General features: G+C 46.3%; 2 protein-coding genes across 7 annotated transcripts in view; one reads left to right on the top strand and one right to left on the bottom strand.

Annotated features, from left to right (window-relative positions):
- The first annotated feature begins 565 nt into the window (after positions 1-565).
- LOC121596762 lies at positions 566-5,818 on the top strand. 2 transcript variants are annotated; one of them, XM_041921972.1, is made up of 5 exons: positions 566-763; positions 2,278-2,402; positions 3,803-4,247; positions 4,318-5,172; positions 5,247-5,818. In XM_041921972.1, exons 2-5 carry the CDS (start codon positions 2,305-2,307, stop codon positions 5,478-5,480), a joined length of 1,632 nt encoding a protein of 543 aa, XP_041777906.1. In that variant the 5' UTR covers positions 566-763; positions 2,278-2,304; the 3' UTR covers positions 5,481-5,818. The 2 variants fall into 2 exon arrangements, with proteins under 2 accessions (XP_041777906.1, XP_041777907.1); XM_041921973.1 differs by having other exon boundaries at positions 566-785.
- A 1,219-nt stretch (positions 5,819-7,037) lies between these two features.
- Positions 7,038-20,618, bottom strand: part of LOC121597667 (homeotic protein female sterile) — a 119,980-nt gene continuing 106,399 nt past the window's right edge. For all 5 annotated transcript variants that reach the window (XM_041923617.1, XM_041923622.1, XM_041923619.1 and 2 more), the window contains exon 3: positions 7,038-17,840. In XM_041923617.1, the coding sequence (XP_041779551.1) occupies positions 14,985-17,840 (2,856 nt within the window). In that variant the 3' untranslated portion in view covers positions 7,038-14,984. The remainder of the gene's footprint in view (positions 17,841-20,618) is intronic.

The following is a 20,618-nucleotide window of genomic DNA, read 5'->3' as shown; positions in this document are numbered from 1 at the left end:
TCGAATCATGCCCTTCTGCGCTGGGACGGGCTCATTAATAGCCTGCAAGTAGTGGCCGCGATCGTGAGAAGCTGATACCGTCACGTTCTAGCAACAAGCAACTCATGTTACAGTGCAGTGCAATGCATTAAACTTGCATTAACGAACAGCACCAGAACAAATCCGACAATCATCTCTTGAATGGTTGGTGAGTAGAAAATTTGCATTTACATTTAAAAACTTGCTATGATCTCTGAATGACGAGAAGATCGATGCATCCTTTGCGTCCTTCGCCCTTTTTCCTCCCATGTTTCATACCGACTCACACATGTCAGCCAAAGATCAAACAGCAAATGGACACAAGAGGACACACACATACCCACTCGCTCTTTCTTTCTCTCTCTCTGTCCATACTAACATATGGCCACCCTCTATTTCCGCCCAGCATGTAACACTACAGTCTGAAACATTGGCCAGAGAAAATAAGAGAGGGAGAAAGACAGAGTAAACTCATCTCGTGGGAGATGATCACGGGCACAAAGAACTGCGCGATGCGTACGCGTAAGTCTCGCGCACTAACCGGCAACATCCTTCGCTCATTCAGTTGCCGTTTTCCGTTACGATCGGATCACTCGCCTCTTGGGCTCGGGATCCAGGCGTGTCTTGATCGATTGGAGGTGTTGTGCTGCAGTGGCATAGTGTGCATCAGAGTGTGATCAGAGCATTATCTAGTATTACCGTGTGAAGTCTCGTCTAAAGACACAGCGAAGGAGGATCACCACAGGTGAAGTGATCTTTGTTTAAAGGTTTTTATTATTCAAATATCAATTAGCTTTAGAGTGATAGACCAACCGAAGCGACCATTGCTGGTAACGTTCCCTTCCAAGTGGGCAATGCAATGCAGAAGAAATACGATCCGGGTCTTGTATTCTCTGTCAGCACTTGTGTGTGCATATGTGTCTCTAGGATCAAGTGTCTTTCAGCTTGTGCAGGGGGTCATGTTTTATCCCGAGGAGAAAAAGAAAAGCAATCCCATTAGAAAACTAAACAGACAGACATTTACTTCGAACCAGCTACCATAACTCACACAAGAGCTTGGCGTGATTAGAATGGGAAACGTTTCGAATTATCAATGGAAACGATTCTGGGCGCTGTTTAGCCACGATCGGACACCATATGCCCCTTCTCACTCGCAGTCTTGTTGAGATTGTTTATGAGATGAAATCAAATTTTTGCCGCCAAACGCTTGTGCCTGCCGTCGTTAATGGATTTATTTATGAGATCAAGTGTTTTCTTTGGGGTTTTTTTTCCCGTCCGTGTGTGGCTTTATACACAGCCTAAGTTCGAAGCACATTAGGTTAAACAAACCGCACATCGATTATCAGTTGAAATGGAGTGAGTCAAGAAACCGACGCTTGAGAGGAGAGGACGATAGAGACCGGTAGCATCGAAAACCAGATCCCCCGGAAGGTCAGAATGGCGAACTTTCTTTCATAAAGTTCTGATTTATGTACACCTTGACTGTGAGAAAGGGAGCGATTTTGGATTGCCAGTAAGATCGCTACGGGGTTCAATATTTCACGATTCAAAATTAAATCGTTAATAAAACGCGACAGACACTACGCCACAGCCGTCAATCAGACACGAGTGTAGCTCATCGGTTGATAGGGACACTCGGTGGGGAAACAGTAAGCAATCGTCCGAGGCATCGATTGCAAATGTTGAATAATTTAAAACCAATTTATCATCATACGCATTGAGGCTAAAAAGCCGAGCACAAACAAAGCTCGAGCCGCCCGAGCCGGCTCGAAGCAGCAAACATCAACAAGGAAACGAAGAATGTTCTGTGTCCGTGCGGCGTCTACGCTAATCAGCGGGCATCGGGCATTAGGGCTGTGGTGACGCCACTCATTGCATAAATAGAGCATGTAGACTTCCTAGAAGCAGAGTTACATTGTTTTAAAAACGGACTGTTATCGTAAAACTATTGATTGGACGACGAAATCGTCTCGATCGCCTTTCCACTATCGTCTGTCGGTCGAAAACGAATTTAAACGAACGCCACATACGTTCCATTTGCTTCCTCAACAATGTTGGGTTCCTTTCTTCGATTCTTTCTTCTTCCATTGTACTGCTTCGACATCCTCGAAGTCCTTCACACTTGTGCCAGATGACATGCATTAAGCACTCGATGCAATTTCCCCACACGATCTGCCATGGATAAACACGCTAAGCGGGTGTAAAAGTCTTTGATGGAAATGAAATTGTTCTTCTCCCTCCCGTCCATTCCATTTGCAGCATTGCCGTCAGTATCCCGTACACCCGATGACGATGACGACTCAGTTCTGCTGCCTGATCTTGCTGGCCCTAAGCACCGTATCCTACCGCGCCGCTGGTGCGGCCCACCCTGCCACTGAAGTTACGTAAGTACATGGACCTTATGTTGCGTTTTGGTTTTGCTGAAGAAAAAAAAACACGATCGTACGAAGAGTCTTTTTTGTGCCAAAAAATTGGCTACACTGAACTCCTTTGTGTTGGCTCAAACATCCAAAAAACAGCCAATAAGAAGACCCTTTCTTAAGCGAGCCCGTGCTAATGACCGGGTTCCTTTTTGGCCCTGGCAGCTCAAACAATCAAACGCACTGTCTCAGAGCCTTCGGACAGCGGGAAGGGTCAATTTCAATGTCTTGGCGTGTAGTTGACCCCACCAGTTAACTGGCAAGCCACCGCGTACGGCTCACTCTCGGTTTCACTATCATCGGATGGCAATGAACCCGAACGATAGAATAACCTCTCTGTTCGCGGTCGCGGCCCAAAGAAAGTCAGGCCTCGCGGACGACGCGCTGCCGACGCAACAGACCGAACGCGTTAATCGATAACGAATACCGCGCAGGCAGCCAAAGTGCCGGCACTGCGGCCATTTGTTACCATAATTGATCATAATTGGTGGAACTTAACCCCGAAAACGTCAGAACCGCCATGGTTGGCTGCTGTTACTGCTGCTACACTGACTGCTGCAGACATTTTCCGAGCGATCGTGTTTGGATGTTATGGGTTTGCGCGCGCCGTACGAGATCGTCTTGCATCTGGAAACGCGCGATGAGTCGGTGCATCTGGCGAAACCAGAACGGCGGTGCCCTTTTTCCATTTGCACATGCATCTTTCACGCCTTGATTGAGTGCGTTTTTTGCTTTGCCTATTTTCACGCGTATCTAGCGTACGGGGTTTTACGCAGTGGATGGGATGCATTGCGTACCGCAAGAAGACACAATGCCGCTGGTGCGCACCATGCCCGTTTACGACCGGAGACGGAACCTTTTCGGGATGGTTTCTGAGGTCGCTGATGGCCGGTTGCTATATTTACTGCATTTTGCACTGATTTACGTCTCGCGTAGAGTGATGTTTATTGAGCGAGAAAGGTTTGCCCGGTGCATGTCTCTTTGTTGCCAGCCGTAAACAGGAAGGCGATCGTTTGGAGTTTGGAGCGTTCCATTTGGACAGCGCGTTAGTTGTCTATCAATCGAGCTGAGTTTAAATATTTGGAAACATTTGCGCTGTACGTTTAAGACGTAAGTCGAGTTATCACTCACAGACGATTGGATAAATAATACTTGTAATGTCTTGTTTAAAGCCAACCATCGATCAAGAATAGTTGTTTATCGTTCAAGACCGTTTGAATTGGCATCAGCTTAGTTGGATGAGTGCCAAATATTTTCTAAACAATAATGTTTATTTTGGAAGATAATAATAACATTAACACCAGTGTGAAAGTTTACTACAAAATGAGTAATATTTCACATGCTCGTACGATCATCGCACACAGCAACCAAGAGATCCGAGATGCCATCCTGTCGCTGGTCCACTCCTACAACACGCTCGACAACAAGCTGGAGCGCCACGAGCAACGTGAACGTGCCCATGCCGAGCAGGTTAAGAAGAGCTTGATCACGGTGCAGAAGAATCTCCGCGCGTTGGATCCGCTGCCCGGCATGATCAGTCGTTTGGAGGGACGCACTGGAGAGATTGAGACCGCTCTGCTACAGCACGGTGACAAGATTGCTACATTCGCTCAGCAGCAAAAAGAGGTCGACGTGTCTCTGGCAGGTATCCTGAAGGGACTGACGGAGATGGCTCCACGGGAACCAAACGGATCGGTACGAGACGAGGACGATGAAAGTGTAGCAAGCAAGCTGGATGAGGTAGCAGCTACCGTGCGGGAGCTGCGACGGGAGTTGGCCGAGCTGAAGAGCGATCGTGATGCCACGGAGGTAAACCATCGATAATCTTGCCCGCTTGTTCCGAAAAATGATCGTTTACCTTTTTCTTTCCATTTCCCAGGATGTCAATCGGCAATTGCTGAAGGAAACGGAAAAGCTGGTCAACTCTAAGCTTTCCTCGGCGGACGAGATCATCTCCAAGATGGAAGAGAAGCTGTCTCAGTTCTACCTCACCAGTCCAGTCATTGCAACGCAAAACGTGGAGTTTGAGGACAAGGTGCTGCGCCGTCTGGAAGATTTGAGCAACTCGATGGCATCGGACGGCTCGAGCAGTAATTCGCTGAGCAAGGATGCATCTTCGCTGCCTGACAAGCAGTTCATCCAAGGCCTGGTCAACGAAACCCTGGAAGCGATCAACGATATGCGTCTGGAGGTGCTGACCGCATCGGATAAGAGCTTCACCAAGACGGCCACCCGCATCAAGGAGAACAACGAGGTGCTGCAATCATCCGTGGACGATATATTGAAGACGCTGACAGAAGAGTTGACCACGGCGGAAGCGTTCCACAACACGGCCAAGGATCAGTTTAACTCCATGAACGAAACCATGTCCCATTTGTCGGTGTTCTTGTTGAAGGCTGGTGAGGACATTCTGGATGCCAAGCGCGGTATGGACTTCGGTATACTGCAGATCACGCGTGAGGTTGGCGACGTGGTTAAGGCTAACTCGGGCAGTCTCAATACGACCATTTCGAAGCGTTTCGATGCCATCGATGCTACGATTCTGGACAATCACAACGGTGCCCTCGCGAACCTCAGCTCAAAGATTGAGACGGAGATCAGCCAGGTGTGGCGTCAGATCGGTATCATGTACCAGGAGATCTCGTCCAGCAAGCAAGCCTTGGATCGTCTCCAGGAGCAAACGGAATCGTATGTCAACGGTACACTCAACACAATGGACAGTATGGAGGGCAAGGTAAGTGTGAGATAACGTTTTGCCAGAGCAATCTGATCTGTTTCTCAAAATGTGCATTTTTCTTTCGACTGCAGGTCTCCCTTATTACCAACCGTATGACGGAAGTGGACTCCAACCTGAACTACCTGCTGGGCCGACTCTCGATGGTAACGCAGGAATTCAACCAAATCAAGCTCGGTCTCGGCAAAGCGCTGGATGAAATTAAGGGCAGCTTTGCCGAGGTAAGCAACCGTGTCCGAGGTCCAGGACCGCACCGAATCTCGTCCGAAGAAGTGATCGATGATTTGGGCATCGAAACTACAAAGTAAGCAGCTCCTGACTCGACTCCAGTTCCAGGACGGCTGCGGAAGTATTGTCTAGTACCAAAAGAAACACAAAATCACACACAGCAGTAGTGCGTAGGATTAAGCTTTTTAGCGTACCTCTGGAGATGTACGCAAATGCGCGAATCAGATCGGTGAATTGCCTTTCTCCATTTTTTATTTGCTGAATTTACTTACTAGATTTTATAAAAATAACGACTGTGCTGGTATGCGTAATGATGAGAGGGAATTAGAGTTGGTACAATAAGGCAAACTGGTAAATCTCAAATGTATTGCCAACGAAGATGCACAATAAAGCGTGGAAATGCTGCATTAGCTCATAATTGTACAATTGAATTTAGTTCATTTTTGTTGTTAAAGAAAGAACGAAAAGTTTGAGTTCTAACGCTGATCTCAAGTCAACATTCAAAATCGACATTCTCGGCCTTTCAGCATTGCGCCTATATGAAGGCAATCCGCATGCACTTACCGCCGCTGTGTATGCAATCCGCGATATGCATTCGATGACGATCTTTCATTCTAGTATCCTTTTTATTTATTTTCTATTTAAGAATGCGAATAATTGTTTTCTATTCCATTGCATTGGCAGTGAAACAAGAAGTTTGCAGACAAATCCGATCAATAAATCTTTATGCAATCTTAAACATGACTTTCCATACCTTCTACATCCGTCCCTAGACATTAGTACGGTACCGACATTCTTCGTTAATGGTTCCATCCCTACTAGCAAGCAAAGATGGCAAGAATGAAATCGTTTGCAAAAATGAAGGTACAATATTGACTTTGCACTTAAAATTGCTTTCACCTGGAAAAGACACCGAGTGGGGTGCCACACTACGCCACTCTTAACCACCCTGGCTACCCATGTATCTAACGAACGGATAACATGCCAGTGTCAACGACTCCCGCACTCTTCCCCCGGTTGTAACAGTTGGCTGGCGAAGGAAATGGATTTTTAATTATTCACCAACACTCCTATCGCCGGGCCGGGAGTTGGCAGAACAGAGCTTAGCAGCCACGAGTTGCCTTCAATCGACTGTGACATGTAGGTGGATGGATCAACCTGTCCCTAGATGGAACCATCATCATCATCATCATCATCGTGCAAACGCTACCCCAATCATCGGCATGGCTGCAGCACCGCCGTGCAGTTTGGAAGGACTTTTCACAGAACAATATGTCTCCCGCTCCTCCTTGGAGCACACTTTTAAAATGGCGAAAAGTTGATAAAGCAATGGAGGAGGGTAGAACAAAAAAGAAAAGAAAAACATGGTGCAGAGAGTACCTTCAATGGATAAAAAGCAGTTGTTGCAGTGTCAGTGGATTTTCGCGCTCCCCTATGTACTGATTTTGTTTGCAAGCGAATGATAGACAAACGACGAAGGGACGCAGCCACTCAACGAGTTGAAGATGTCCTTTAAAGTGCGCTGCTTCTTGGACGAATTGCAGTCATGCACGTAGATGACAATGAGCTGGATAAAAGAGATTGCTAGCAGATAGTCACATGGCAGATACAATGAGAAAAAGAGAACTTCCGCAAGGTTGTTTTGAATTATTTTATAATTTTATTTCTCTGGTTTTAAATTACTTTCAGTATCTAGAATAATTTCAGTAAATTTGTTTCATTTTCATTTCCCCTTCTCTTTCCACCGTTTCGTTTAGTCGGTATTGTGTTTGTAAGCTGCTGCTCGCCCATTCCGCCCCTATCCACTTTAATCTTCTGCTTTACTCATCTTGTCTGTTTTTCCTCCGCTGGTGCATACACGATGCTTATGCACCATTGTTTGCATTCCCAGCGCTATCTTCTACCGCACTTGGCTAAATGTTTTGCGAATGCATTTGCTGTAATATGTATCGTCCTGACAGCCCTCTGCTTTCCTTTTCTATTGCTTGCAGCTATTGTGTTGTTATATATTCTCCAATCCAGTCCTTTCCTACATCCTTTTTTATCTATTATTACTTTTGCACAGGTGTTTTTTTTTCTGTTTTCGTTTTTGTGTGTGTTTCATTTGCGAATTGTTTTACCAGTTTTTGCGCACGCACACACATACACACACACTCGCGTACACACACCGCGTGTATGGGACAGTGAGAGTGAGTAAAGCTGCTTACGTTGCACCTTCTTAAACCATCTTTTTTACATTCGTTTGTATTCTTCTATATAAACGTTTATACGCCCGCACATGCACTTGGTATGATTTGGTTTACTAAGGTAAAGTTTTAATGCTTGAAACATTTAGCTATCTTAGATTGTGTTAGAAGAAGAAACGTGTGCGCACGCTTATGTGTATGTGGAGGTGCCGCTGCATCGATCACTACTTTGTTCAATCGGTCAAGATAATTTGATGTTTTTTTCCATTTACTCCATCATCCTTTCGCTTTTTTCACGAACTACAGAGGGTAACACGTGTGTCGCTGGTTATGTAAGCATCTTTTTTCTGTGTTTTTTTCGATTTTGTTTCTTTTTGTTTTTATATCTTGATTCGTCTATGGGAGTTTCGCTCTACAGTTATTTGTGTGAGTGTTTGTTTTGTTTGTTTTTTACTATTTATGCTTTATATGCGTTTGAATGTGTTTTCTGCAGTTGTTTTGCATTCGCGTAACATTGTACGATCTTTTTTTTTTTTGCAGTGAGAGTATGGAATGACGTTCCCATTTCTTTGCCTATTTTCTCAAATGTTCGGTATGTTTTGTTGGGAACAGCATTTTCCCGTCTCATCCATCAGCCTTACTCTCACTTTCAGACCTTGCAAAGTTGTCAAGTGACTCGCTATTATTTTATTTTCCCCTTTTACTTGCACTTCAAACTTACGTAGCAGCAGTTTTCCTTCGGTTGTTTTTCTTCGTCAGTTTTATTTTCTTCTTTCAGTTCTATAGTATTAACCGTAGCTACTAAATAACATGTAAATGGCAAATCTATACACAAAATCATTTTTCTTTAATAATAAATAATCCCTCCCCAACAGTGGCGGCAACAGTTTGTGCACTGCTTTCCATGTGCCGCGCTTTTGCTATACCTGTTGCTGTGTGTAGGCGACGACGTTCTTTACTGTGTGGCATCAAAACCGAACAGAACAAGCTTAAGCAACTTGCAACGCGACAAGGATGCAACGGTTTTTTTTTTGCATCTATTCCGACTGTCTTAATCATTACACTCACTGAATCACTGCTGACCTTCGGATCAGTTCTCACCGCCCTCGCGGATCGAAAGCCGGATCCAACCAATGTATAAACATAAAATATACAACTCCAAGAGAACCAAAAAACAACAGCACTGTAGCTTACACACGCTTAGCTTATTATGTTTTGAACATAGTGATGAACCTTACCGAACTGATGCTAGATTACTTTTTACAGATAAATTACACGGTTAAAACTAATTCGCTTATCATCAACATCGCCACCGCTGGCGCCGATCGATCGCTAATATAGTGAATTTCGTCGCAATAAAACAAAAGTTACAAACCACCAAACCACAACAGTATGGGAGCAAAGGATTCGGCCACCCCAGGCCTTCCAAGTATCATCCATGTGTTCGACTGTGTGCAGTTGGTGTGCTACAGGTTGTAAAAATATTACGAAAATTTAGGTTCCTTCTTTCGAAAGCACAGCCAAATGAAAATTAAACACTCCACACAGCACTACAACCGAAATCAACCGAATGCTGTACCAATCTGCTACGTTTTCTTCTTTTCGTATGTTACGATACGTTCGCCACTAAGCTTTTTGCTGTTTGGTTATCATAGTTCAGTCAACATCGTGTGCCGCGCTTCTATGTATCGCGTTAGGGATTTCTTTTCTTCTCTCTTTTGTTTTGTACACGCGCTACCGATTTAGATTAGTTTAGTTGTTTTTCTTTTTCTTTTGTTTTCCACATTGCCTCCAGCAGTTTGTTTTTCCTTTTTTTGTGTAATTATGATCGCATTTTAGATCGAGGGTTTCTACATTGTTGCTTCAACATTACTAGCAATGTAAAATGGATTCACTTGATTAAAGTTTGATTCGTTTTGCTTACTGCTTTGCTACATGTTTGGTTGTGTATAACGTTTGCGTTTTATAATGTTCTTCCTTCTTGTCCCGAAGAGAGCTTTTTGTATGAATGTGTATCGAATATTTACTTTGGATGGTAAATTTTACTTCAAATGTATAGTCTAATGCGTCTGCTTCTCTCTTCTTCCCTTTGTTATGTATGGTATTTATACATGCGCGTGTTTCTTCCCTAATCCCACCACCGGGTAGTAGCTTTATGTGTGTGTATGTTTTTACTATTAAAAATGTTCTATGGTGTGTTGGATGTTTGAGTTTTTTGTTTTGTTTCTCTTTTTTATTTCTTTAGAACTCTCATAGATGCTACTTTGGCTATTATTTAAATACGTTTTCTTTTTTCAACCACTTTTACACATGTGTCTCATTTTGCTATAAGTTTTCTTACGATGTGCAAGCCGAAGATCGGCGCCTGCATCACACAGGCGCATGTAAAAAAGGAACGATCTACTATTATTATTGATTCTCTACTGAGATCTAGATGGTGCACCAAGAATTGGAGCGTAAGATCAGAAACCGGTAGGTGAATCAAAACAAAACAAAAAACGAGAAATATAATCGGACTGGGAAATGAGACTGACTTGTGAACAAATTGGTTTGTATGTGTTATTTCTACTGTTGTTTTCTGCATTGGGAGTTCTCTAGATATTAAGCCTGGTTTTCACTAACGCATATTATGCATTTTACTATTAAATTCGTGTACGTTCAATAAACCGATGCTATTTATGTTTTCTCATGTTTTTGTTCACTTTTACTATCGCCAGTTACCACCGCGATACGGTAAAACTCGTTCATTTGTTTGTTTTTCATTTTCTTACAATATTTAAGTGTAGAAAAATAGTATGGCTAAGGTTTCTTAACGGTGCAGTTTTCTTTTATGTATTTGATGTTATCTTGTTGCTTTTTTTTCTATACATGTATCATTTTGATTCTCTTTGTTTATCGGTCTATTGTTCGTTTGCCCATCGAGTAAATATGTTTCTAAAAAAAAGAAGAATTGGGTTTTGTTGCTGTTGTATCGAACATTGCTTTAATTTTTTTCGTACAGCGTATCGCATTTCTGTACAGAGAAGCAGGCATTCGAAATAAATCGTGCCAGAAGAAAAACACTGAACGTTTCGATAATGGAACAGAAGCATCAACAAGTTATCTTTATCGAGTTACATGTAAACTCAAATTTGGCACATGAAGCAAACCACATGAACAGTTTTCGCACGCTGCACGCACAAAACGGTATAACAACGCAGGAGGAGAGGAAAAAGCATCAATATTGGGAGGCAAAAATACCCATAATGTTTGTAAACTATGTGTGTGTGTGATTTTTTATAGCCCGTCTGCGGTCCCAAGCATCGCGTTGCAGAAAGGATTACGGTCCGGCAGGCAGGGCTGCTGCACCAGGTTTGGTTTGCTTGGCGTTGCCTAGCGCACTCCTGTATTTTTTGTCATATAGTAGCTTATCTGTGTGCAATGAGTAGTGAAAGATTTTTTCTTCATTTTCCTATGAGTTTGTTTTTAAAGCATACATTCTAATTTGTACTTCGTTTCGCAATCAGGAGTCTAGAAAGTGAATCTTGACGATAGTGAATCGTACATGTATATATATCTATATATTTATTTATTTATTTATTGTATTTGTTATATGTATTTAGTTACCCCCTTTTTTGCACCGCCACTTTTCTCATTACGCGTTAGTGTTTTTGTAAGTGTTTCCGTTTTTCTTGTATGTGTGTGTGTGTGTGTGTTTGTGTTTGTGTCCTTTCATGTTCGGTATATTGTGTCACGTGTCGTGCTAGGGTGCACTACCAGCGAGAAGATGCACGGAGATGCATTATGCGTATGAATTTGCTGTCCCCCTTTTTCCCTTTCCTTTTCATGTTGCGTGAGTGCGTTTCCCTTCGTGTTGGGAATGAGTTCGCTTGCTTAAGTTACTAAATTGCTTTTAGTCTCCTTCGTCCTTCATGCCGTCCCCACGAGCTTAGCAGTCAGGTCCACGCTGCCCCCCCTGAACCAATAGACAGCAGAGTAGCAGCGAGAGCAGCTCTATCGTATAACATGAAACCACCATTTTGCTGGATGTGCGTTTTTCTCAAGTACATACACTCACACACATACACACAATTGCATATTGCGAAGGATGCCAGTACAGAACACGTAGCGAAATAAAACCGCACAGCAAAACACGAAAACGAAACGGAATCCATGCAAAATTGTTGCTCTTGTCATTCGGATATTAATCCGGAAAACGGAGGATTTTGGGCGATCTCGATCCTTACCAATACTTGAACATTTTTCCGACCACCATGCATAAGGCAAACAGTTTCGCGTTTGGGTTGCTTAAGTTCGTCTATAGTCTATCAGTTTGCGCATGTTAATTCACAATTGCAGTCACCAAAACCGAACAACCTAACCGGACCAGGCTCAATATGCGTTATCGACTGGAAAGGGGAGGCGAAAAAGAAAGAAACATTACACCACATAATAGTTTCACTAGCGGGAAAGCTTGAAAAGCTTACATTTTGTTTCATTTATTACAGTTGAAAATAACGAAAAGGGTTCGCCGTGACGCGGTTGTTGTGACAGTTTCGTTTCGTCTCGTTATGCTTTTGCTTTCGTTTTTACTTAATTTTTGAACTTGTTGCTTTTCAAACTGGCAGTTACTCGAAATGGGATTGCGAACTACGAACCCGGAATCTGGTGTTCGACACACACACACATATATACGCAGAGATTATTGCGGTGCGAGCGTATAAAAGTACGTTTAATCAATGAGAACATTGCGGCAGAACATTAGTGCACAACACTAGATGGTAGTGGCGGTAGTCGTTAATTCGGTCCACATTCGTTGTTTGCACCCTAACGAGGACCAACTTCTTGTTTGACTCTTTTGTTTTTACTTTTTTTTTCTTTCTCAATACACCAATTCAGCACACAAGCGCGCAAGAAGGACACATGGCTCCTTTCAGTATGTTTTCTTTTGGATGATTTGTCCTTTTTACTTGTAATCAGTTACACACTCTAACTCTAGTAGCATGGTTTGTTTCTTAACGGATCTTATCGTTATTTAAAGTTACGCTTTTTTCTCTCTTTATACAAAATTACACTTAAGATCGACAGTAATATTGTGTACGCCTATGTTTCGACTCGATTCTTTTATCCAGCGTTATGCGCGCTGGATGGGAGGGAAAGGAAAGAAAGCTTTAAGCTAGAAGGAATTTTATCCCAACTCTCACACCGATCGATCGATCGACAGGAAACAAACAAAAAATAGAATAGAAGGAAGCATAAGCAGTGTACAGAAACAAGCATACATTTGTTTCTTTTTGTATGAGTATGCTCTTTTTTTTGGATCGAAAAACTTGGTTTTGAACGCACCCACTCTCCTTTCCTATCAAACTTAGTTTAACCAAAGGAGGGATGCTTTAAGCAGATTAAAGTAAATAAAAAGCGGAAATACATACACCATTGATGTCAGAATTGCTTGTAATAAATTAAGGTAAAGATACAGATGTGTGTGTGTGTGAAGGTTACCATGCAAAGGATCGATGGAGATGCCCCATCGAAAGGAAAGCCGTACAGATAAGCACTAATGATCGGAGGAGTAGTGTCGCTTTGCAACATCCTTCCTCGCCACCAGGTGAATTTTAGTACTGTGTGAGGAGACTCCGCAACGGAGAGGGGTAAGAGACAGGAGCATAAATTTTGAAAACGAAAGTTATAATTTAATGTAGTACGAGGCCAAAATAAACGAAATAAATATCGTACGCACTGACAACGCGCTGCCAGAGGAATTTCTCATCGAGTGAAAGGTTCTGCTTGAATCGATTACAATAACTGGCACTAGTTCCTTCCGAATACTCGTCCTTCTAAGCCCTCCATGGCAAGAAGGCACAAGAAAGGCAATCAAAAGGAGGCAAGGGAATTTACAAAAAGGAATTATATGTAAAAACAAAAACAAACAGCTCTACATTGGAAGTAGAATGAAATGTTGCGCTCTACATTCGCATAATCGTGGACGTGAGTGTGCATTCAAGGGTGCATTCATGGGTTCGTTTGCTTAAATGTTCTAGTGGGACAGCTCTATTTACAATGGGATGACTCTGCACGCATTCGTCCGTGTCGCACGGGACACCTACAAAACCCGGGCTACAACCTCTACTTCGACGAACCGAGGACGTGCGGCTCGCACTAACGCCTGGTACTACTTATTTGTGTTTGTTTAAACGCTTTATCGCTAGGGTTTAACTTGTTGAAACGCTTGTTTTAAAAACAGTTGAAACTTAAGTTTAAGATGGTTCCATGCTTACGCTTTATCTCTTCACTATGCTGCGCTGTTTTTAGTTTAGCGTGTGTTTCTTTGTTTTCTTCCTCTCCATTTGCGTATGTGCTTGTTGGTTTTAATATAGTAGTTATCGACTGACTTTTACCGTAAAGAGGGTTACTTACTGTTTTACACTGTGTGTGCATTGCCAGCACGTTGTTCGTTATTTTTTCTTTTGTTTGCTTCGTTTTTCATATCGTTTTGCGCTTGCACGGGGTTTTTCTGTTTCGCCTAGCCTGTTAGCTACTAGTTTTTTTTTCTCCGATACTTGGCGAATTCTTACAGCATCTTACGAGTTACTGCTTTATACACCGTCGCTTCGTACACCACACATCTTACTGCCGCGTCGTTTCGGTTTGTTTTTCGACACTACAATCTACCATACTTAAAACCACTTAGTGGTTAATTCAAAGAAATTATTAAAACTACTGTACTGCGCGCACTGCCGACCTAATCGCTATTACCGGACAGCATAGAAAATAGCAGAGAAGGGGGAAAAAGTATGCCTGTCTAATCGCGGCTCGCGGCTTGTCCTGTGAGGATGCTTTTCCATTTGTTCCCTCTTTTTCTTCTTTCAAGTGACCATTGGCAATTACTATCGATCACGCTGCTCAGTAAGACTGTTCGTTGTTCGTGCATAGCGATCAACTACCCTGACGCAGAGATGCCTTTCCCAACCAGCTTTCCAGTTTGTGCGGATGAACGTTTGGTTTGCGCGCAAGATAGGTTCACGTAGTCGTCGTAAGAGCTGGGTCTACCTTCTCCTGCCCCTCCATTTAATAATCGTACCGTATAAATAATTTAGGTGGGAACGAAACGAATACCAATTATACACAAACTTTGATTTTGGCTTGGACAAAACTCGAAGCAAACGTTTGGAGAGAATGGATCGTACGAAAATGCTTCACTTGGTGTGCGGTTTCGAGAGCAAACGGGGACCACAACAGCTGTGTGTGCATCCACCTCATGTCTTCCACCGCCAACCGGACTTGGTAACCAAAGATAAATAATATTTTTAAGGTGATAATGACACGCTCTACACTTTAGGTTACGCTGTTTCGCTGCTTAGCGCTGTACCGATCCGCCGTCGCGCATCCCCTGGTTCAGCGCCAACGGATCACCAACTATCAGTTGTCACAGCTGCTTTTGGTAGTGCCACCGCCGGAGCTGCCTCGATTGGATCGGTTCGGCGAATCGTTCTCCTGATTGCTGGCACCACCCGAAGGTGTACTTGTCCCAATTGCGCTGCCCTTCGCTGCGCTGATCGCTGACGCTTTGGCCGTTCCCTCTGGTGCAGCGTCCGATGACACTTCCACAGTCCTTGAAGAGTCCGTAGCAACAACAGATTCTTCCATCGGTTCATCCTCATCCTGATCGTCACCACTATCGTTGCCTTCCGCCGGAGTGCGTCGCCCTTTGCCGTCACACTGCGGCGAGCCAGCCCGCGACGGCGGTCGTGGAGAACAACTGCCGCTAGCATCTTTTGGCAAAGAGCCACCACTGCTGCTCACCGGAATAACGACAACGATCGGTGATGGCGAGGGACCGTTCTCTAGGGCGGACGACGACGGTTGGGTGATGCATGAAGCCGTGGAGGAGCCGCCATTCACGGCACTGACGGCCGTTATCGTTGTCGGTGATGCAGGTACAATGGTGGCACTTGTTGGTGGTGGTGGGGGCGGTGGTTGCGGCGGCTGCTGTAAAGCAGCAGGCGGTGGCGACGATTCGCCCGCTCTTAGCGTCGGCGACGGAGAGACAGAAGGCTGCCGCCGACTAGCTTCGCGCCCCGCTTCCGGGTCCGACTGGGTAGAGGACGCTTTCGGGGCCACCGACACGGTGGTAGCCGTAATTGACAGACATGCTGGAAGCGCCGGTGGCAGGCTGCCCGTGGGTTGGGGCGGTGGCGATGCCAACATTAGCACCGTCGTCGCATCGTCCGGGCTGCGCCGGAGCAGCTTCTTCAGCGGCTTCATGATGATTTCCGACTTTTCCGGGAAACTGTTCCGCCGCTCGATCAGCTGATGGCTGTGGTTGCTGTTGCTACCGTTGCTGACGAGCGACAGGGGCGATGGCGGGGTAGAGGAGGTACTGGACTCGCCCACCCCGCCTAGCGTTTCCCGCACCATGATGTGATGCTGCTGCTGTTGGTGGTGCTGCTGCTGGTGATGATGGAGCTGCGACTGCTGGTGTTGATGCTCGCGCAACGCTTCAATCTTCAGCAACGCACGATCAAGCTCGAGCTGCAGCTGATGGTTTTGCTGCTGCAAGTGGTCCGTTTGGCGCTGGATCTCCATGTTGTGCCGCTGCACCTCCATCAGCTGGTCCTCCTTCGCGCGGATCTCCATCTGCAGCCGGTGGTGCTCGACGCGGCTCTCCTGCAGCAGCACCTTGAAGATGTTCAGTATCTGCTGCTTCGTTTCCGTTTCTACCTCCTTCAGTACCTCGCCGATCAGCTCCATCGTCGTGGGAACGTTGCTGCTGTCCGGTTCGCCGGTCTGGCTGTCATCGTCCGTGTCGGTAGACAGCTCAAACTCCGAGTTGCCCACCACCGGATGCCCGTTCCGGTGGATTATCGTGTCGGCGGTCGTCGTGCCGGGATGATGAGATCGGAAGTGCTGCTGCTGCTGTTGCTGCTGTTGCTGCTGTAGTACCTGATGGTGGTGCAGATACATCGGCTGATGGTGCTCGCTGTGGTGCGACGGTGGCGGCGGGGACACTGGCTGCGAATGATGGCCGGAACCACCGCCTTGCTGCTGTTGCAGCATATGGCCGTGTGGAGAATGCCGACCCGTGGGCGTCCGTGTGCTCAGCGGTGGACTGATGATCGGTTCTTTTATTAGCACTAGCTTTGGCTTGTCTCCCGTCTGCTCCCGGGCGCGCGCCCCGCCGTCCCCTCCACCGTTCATGTTCACCACGATCGATGATGGCGGTGGTGGCAGTGGTGACGTCGACGAGGTGATCTCGTTCGACCCGGACGACCCGGAATGCTGCGCATCCAGCGCGATCGGAACGGGGCTGTTGCTGTTGCTATTTCCGTACGTTGCCATCGATGACACTTGCTGGTGGTGGTGTTGTTGCTGCTGCTGCTGCTTGGCAATGATCGTACTGATCGCGATCGCTCCTGCCGGTGGTGGAGGCGATACGGGAATGTGTGCCGAGGACGGTGGACCCGGTGAGCGACTGTTGTCTTCTCGGCCTCCTCGTCCACCATGATCCAAGTGTCCCGAGCCTGCCGACGCGGGCGTCCCGGAACGTTCCTGTTTGATCTGCACGTCACACTTGATCACGGACCGCATCGATCCATCGACGGCTGCACCACCGCCGGCAGCAATCGCTGGCGGCGTGGCGGGGCTTTCCTGTTTGATCTGCACCACCTCACACTTGATCACGGAACGATCCTTGTTGCCATCGTACTCGCGCCGCTCGCGGACAGCGGTCACCGAGACCGCGGGCGGCTCCTTTCCGCACAGGATCGTTTTGCGTGGCACTAGCGCAACGTTCGGCTGGTACGAACGCTCGAACTTGTCCGTCTCCGACATCGGTACCACGTTCTCCGGGTTCTGGAGCAGCGGCGGCTCTTGGCTGAGCGCCAGAATGCTGCCACCGGGCGAGGTCGGTCGGATCGTGCCGTTCACGATCGTGGTGCCTGTGCCGTTCGCGTACGGTGCGATCTGCTGCAGCAGCAGCGCCTGCTGCTGTTGCTGCGCGTACTTTTGCGCCTTTTGCTGGGCGGTCCAGGGCCGGAAGGCTGCACTCGTCTGCTGCTGCGACTGCTGGTGATGGTGCAGCAGGTGGGACTGTGGATGCACCAGCAACTGCTGCTGCTGCTGGGTGGCATAGTGCTGTGTCCGACTGCTACCAACACTACTACTACTGCCGCTGCTACTGTGATACATCGATCCAGCATCGTTCATTAGCTTTGGTTTCTTCAGTGGAATGTCCAGTGGTTCCGCTTTGATGGGAATCGGACCTTCCCAGGCCGCCTAAAACGAGACAATGGAGGTGGAAAATTGCTTATTAGTTGATTGAACAAACTGGAGACATTTTAATGCAAAGAGAAAATGCATTTACAAGACAGCAAGACCACATCGTTGAAAAGCAAACAGAGTTGATAATTTCGTCGTTTACTAAAATACGTCATTCGTTGCCTTTTTCCGCTGCATTACGCTATTGCTGCTGAAGATTCTGCCAAAGCTTAATGCATATTCTCTTTCCCTTTCCCATTCGATTCTCTAGCCGTGCGAAAAAAGATCATCAACAAAGTGAGTAAGCTATTCCATTCTACCGACGGCCAACAGCCTCCGCCTTCCCATACAAGGTGCCTTCGTCTTTTTTCATAAGCTGAGCTTCGCTTGGAAATGGTCAGGCCATAGCCTCCCATTGCATACCTTCCCGTCATCCGGCTAAGGAAAAAGCTATTTCATAAATTAAGTTATCACAACGAAGCTACGGGGACGTACCTTAAATGAACAAGGGATGTAATAGGAAAAGGGCGCTCCCTCAGCCTTATGCGCTCGACTACATTCCTGTGTCCGCTCGCGTTGCATTTGTCAACTATGCTCCGCTATGCTGTCGTGCAGGTGCCGGTAGTTAATGTGAGCGAACCAAAACGAATAGAATGAAATAGTGTGCACCACCAACCAGCCCAGCCCCCCCCCCTCATCGACAGGTTGATCCGACTGTTCTTTGCTGGTTCTCCGTACTTCCTTGGACGCCGAGTCCACGGAAACCCAGAACGACACAATCGCCACACTGTCTCATCCGGCTCTCGGGCGTGGAAAGTCGGAAAACTGCAACTGCTTCCCTTCCATCCCTTGCCCATCGAACAGCGACACGTAACCATCGATCAAACTGTGCGCACACACAGCGACACGGGACGAATTGCATTTCGATTCGCGGCAGTCTTGCCTCTGTGTGTCCTCGTATTGCTTTAGATGCAGCACCATTCGTCAGATGCATTCTTTCGACTGCTTTCAAAGCGACTTTACCATCACCGTACACAAAAAGGGTTCTTGCCTCGGGAGGGGAATAAGGGATGCACGTTCGAGGGTTTCCCTTGGAGTGGTGTGTGGAGTTCGGGAATGTAGTCCGCCGACTCAGCAGCATTGATCGGCGGTGTGTGAAACGGACGGAGACGAAAGCCTGGCTGCATGGGTTGATAATTGAACAGGTTTCTTTCCTGCCCGGCTAGCGATGACTCTGTCCACCTCTGGGTGCACTTGTCACTCGACTACCCGTTCGGTTGCTTCCACTGTGGGCTGCATTGTGAGCACGTGTGAGAAACTCGACTGCAAGCCGAGCGCATTGCATTGGATGAGGGCCGTGGAAAAAAGCTTATTTTTATTTTAAACTGCACTTTTAGATCGTATCTTAAGTGTTTTCACCTCCATTACGAATTATCAGACGCAACCGACACGAAGGAAACAAGCATTGGCGTTAACATTTATTTCACTGCAAATCCGACGACGATGGCGACGGCGCAGGAACGAACTAATGGTTTTCCTATCTCGACTTTGCAACTTCGGATAAGCTGTGAAGCATAACTATATATCCGACAATTAAATAAGCTGGTTGAAATCGTAAATGTAACACCTCGTTATTCGTTGATGTAGAACCATCGGTCTATGAGAAAAATTAAGTGTTCTTTCATCCGCAACCGGAGAAGAGTTTGAACGGTTGCTCCTTGGATACAACACACAGGGTGGTTTTGATTTCCCTCATCACCTTCATGGATTACAAACTAACTACAAAAAAGCATGCTATCGTGAAATCCAATCGAACGAACATTGTATGCAGAAATCGATGGACAGTGCATAAAGCGGCAATACCGATCTCCCAATACACTGGCCAGCGTACACGACGAGCTGCTGCTGCTCCGTCTCCTTCGCATGGTGACACAAACCATGCTCGGGAGAAGACGCCGCCGCCGCCGCCGCCAGGCAGAAACAAACAAACGCGCAAATTAACACGCGATAGCCAGCATAATTAATGTTAGAGACAACATGGCACTGGTAAAACGACCCGCCTGTGGGCAACCGATGAAATCGATCGCATCCCCTCCCGACCGCTCGCTGTTTGTGCACATACATTGTTGCAACGGCAGCAGCAGAAGAGACAGAAACCATCGCGAAAGACGACCCTTTGCTGCCGCAGCACGATACGAGACGGGGAACGATTTTGTGTTCCAGTACTCTCGTTGGATTGAAGTTTCTGCTGTCTAACTTTTGTGTGGCGGAAGAACGGAAGAGATCCCACAGCCAGCTGGCGTTCGCATCTGGGGCAGTGCTTGGTGCGCGTTAGAGTTGTGTGGTTTTTGCTTTTTGCGTTTCCACTGACCCTGAGAATGTTGCTTGCTGAGAATGCAGTAAGCAAGTAGATGAGCAAAACAACGTCTTTGCGCGTTCAGATCGTTTAATTCGTTGCAGTTGCAGCAAACCAAGGGACCTTAAGTGGGAAAATGTGTTCCAAACGACCGCTTTTTTTGAGAAACTCTGCTTATTTATTTGTCTCGCTAAAATGATGTGATCTCAAGCAACAGCCACAGACTACTAAACAACATTCGTTGAGAGCCACAAAAATGTACTAGCGAAAGGCCTCAATGACGACAGCACCCTGCCAGCACCCTGAGAAGTGGCATTGCCGAATGATCCGCAAAGTTCGCGCTAAGCTGCGAACAAAAACTTCGACCTCATGCTGCTCTTTCCTCGTCTAGCGCGCTCTCCATTTTGGCCTCCGTATTACGCTTGTCAGCTTCCCTGTTC

Source organism: Anopheles merus, chromosome 3R (assembly GCF_017562075.2).
Source record: "Anopheles merus strain MAF chromosome 3R, AmerM5.1, whole genome shotgun sequence".
In the NCBI taxonomy this organism is placed as follows: domain Eukaryota; kingdom Metazoa; phylum Arthropoda; class Insecta; order Diptera; family Culicidae; genus Anopheles; species Anopheles merus.
The sequence above is the reverse complement of the archived record's forward strand: the minus strand, read 5'-3'. Positions and strand labels throughout refer to the sequence as shown.

What these genes read in the sequence shown, in the direction of transcription:
- LOC121596762 (XM_041921972.1), top strand. Translation starts at nt 2,305, where the DNA reads ATGACGATGACGACTCAGTTCTGCTGCCTGATCTTGCTGGCCCTAAGC. An exon ending in CACCCTGCCACTGAAGTTAC is followed by an intron (nt 2,403 to 3,802) that starts GTAAGTACATGG and finishes CATCGCACACAG; the next exon opens with CAACCAAGAGATCCGAGATG. An exon ending in TGGACAGTATGGAGGGCAAG is followed by an intron (nt 5,173 to 5,246) that starts GTAAGTGTGAGA and finishes TTTCGACTGCAG; the next exon opens with GTCTCCCTTATTACCAACCG.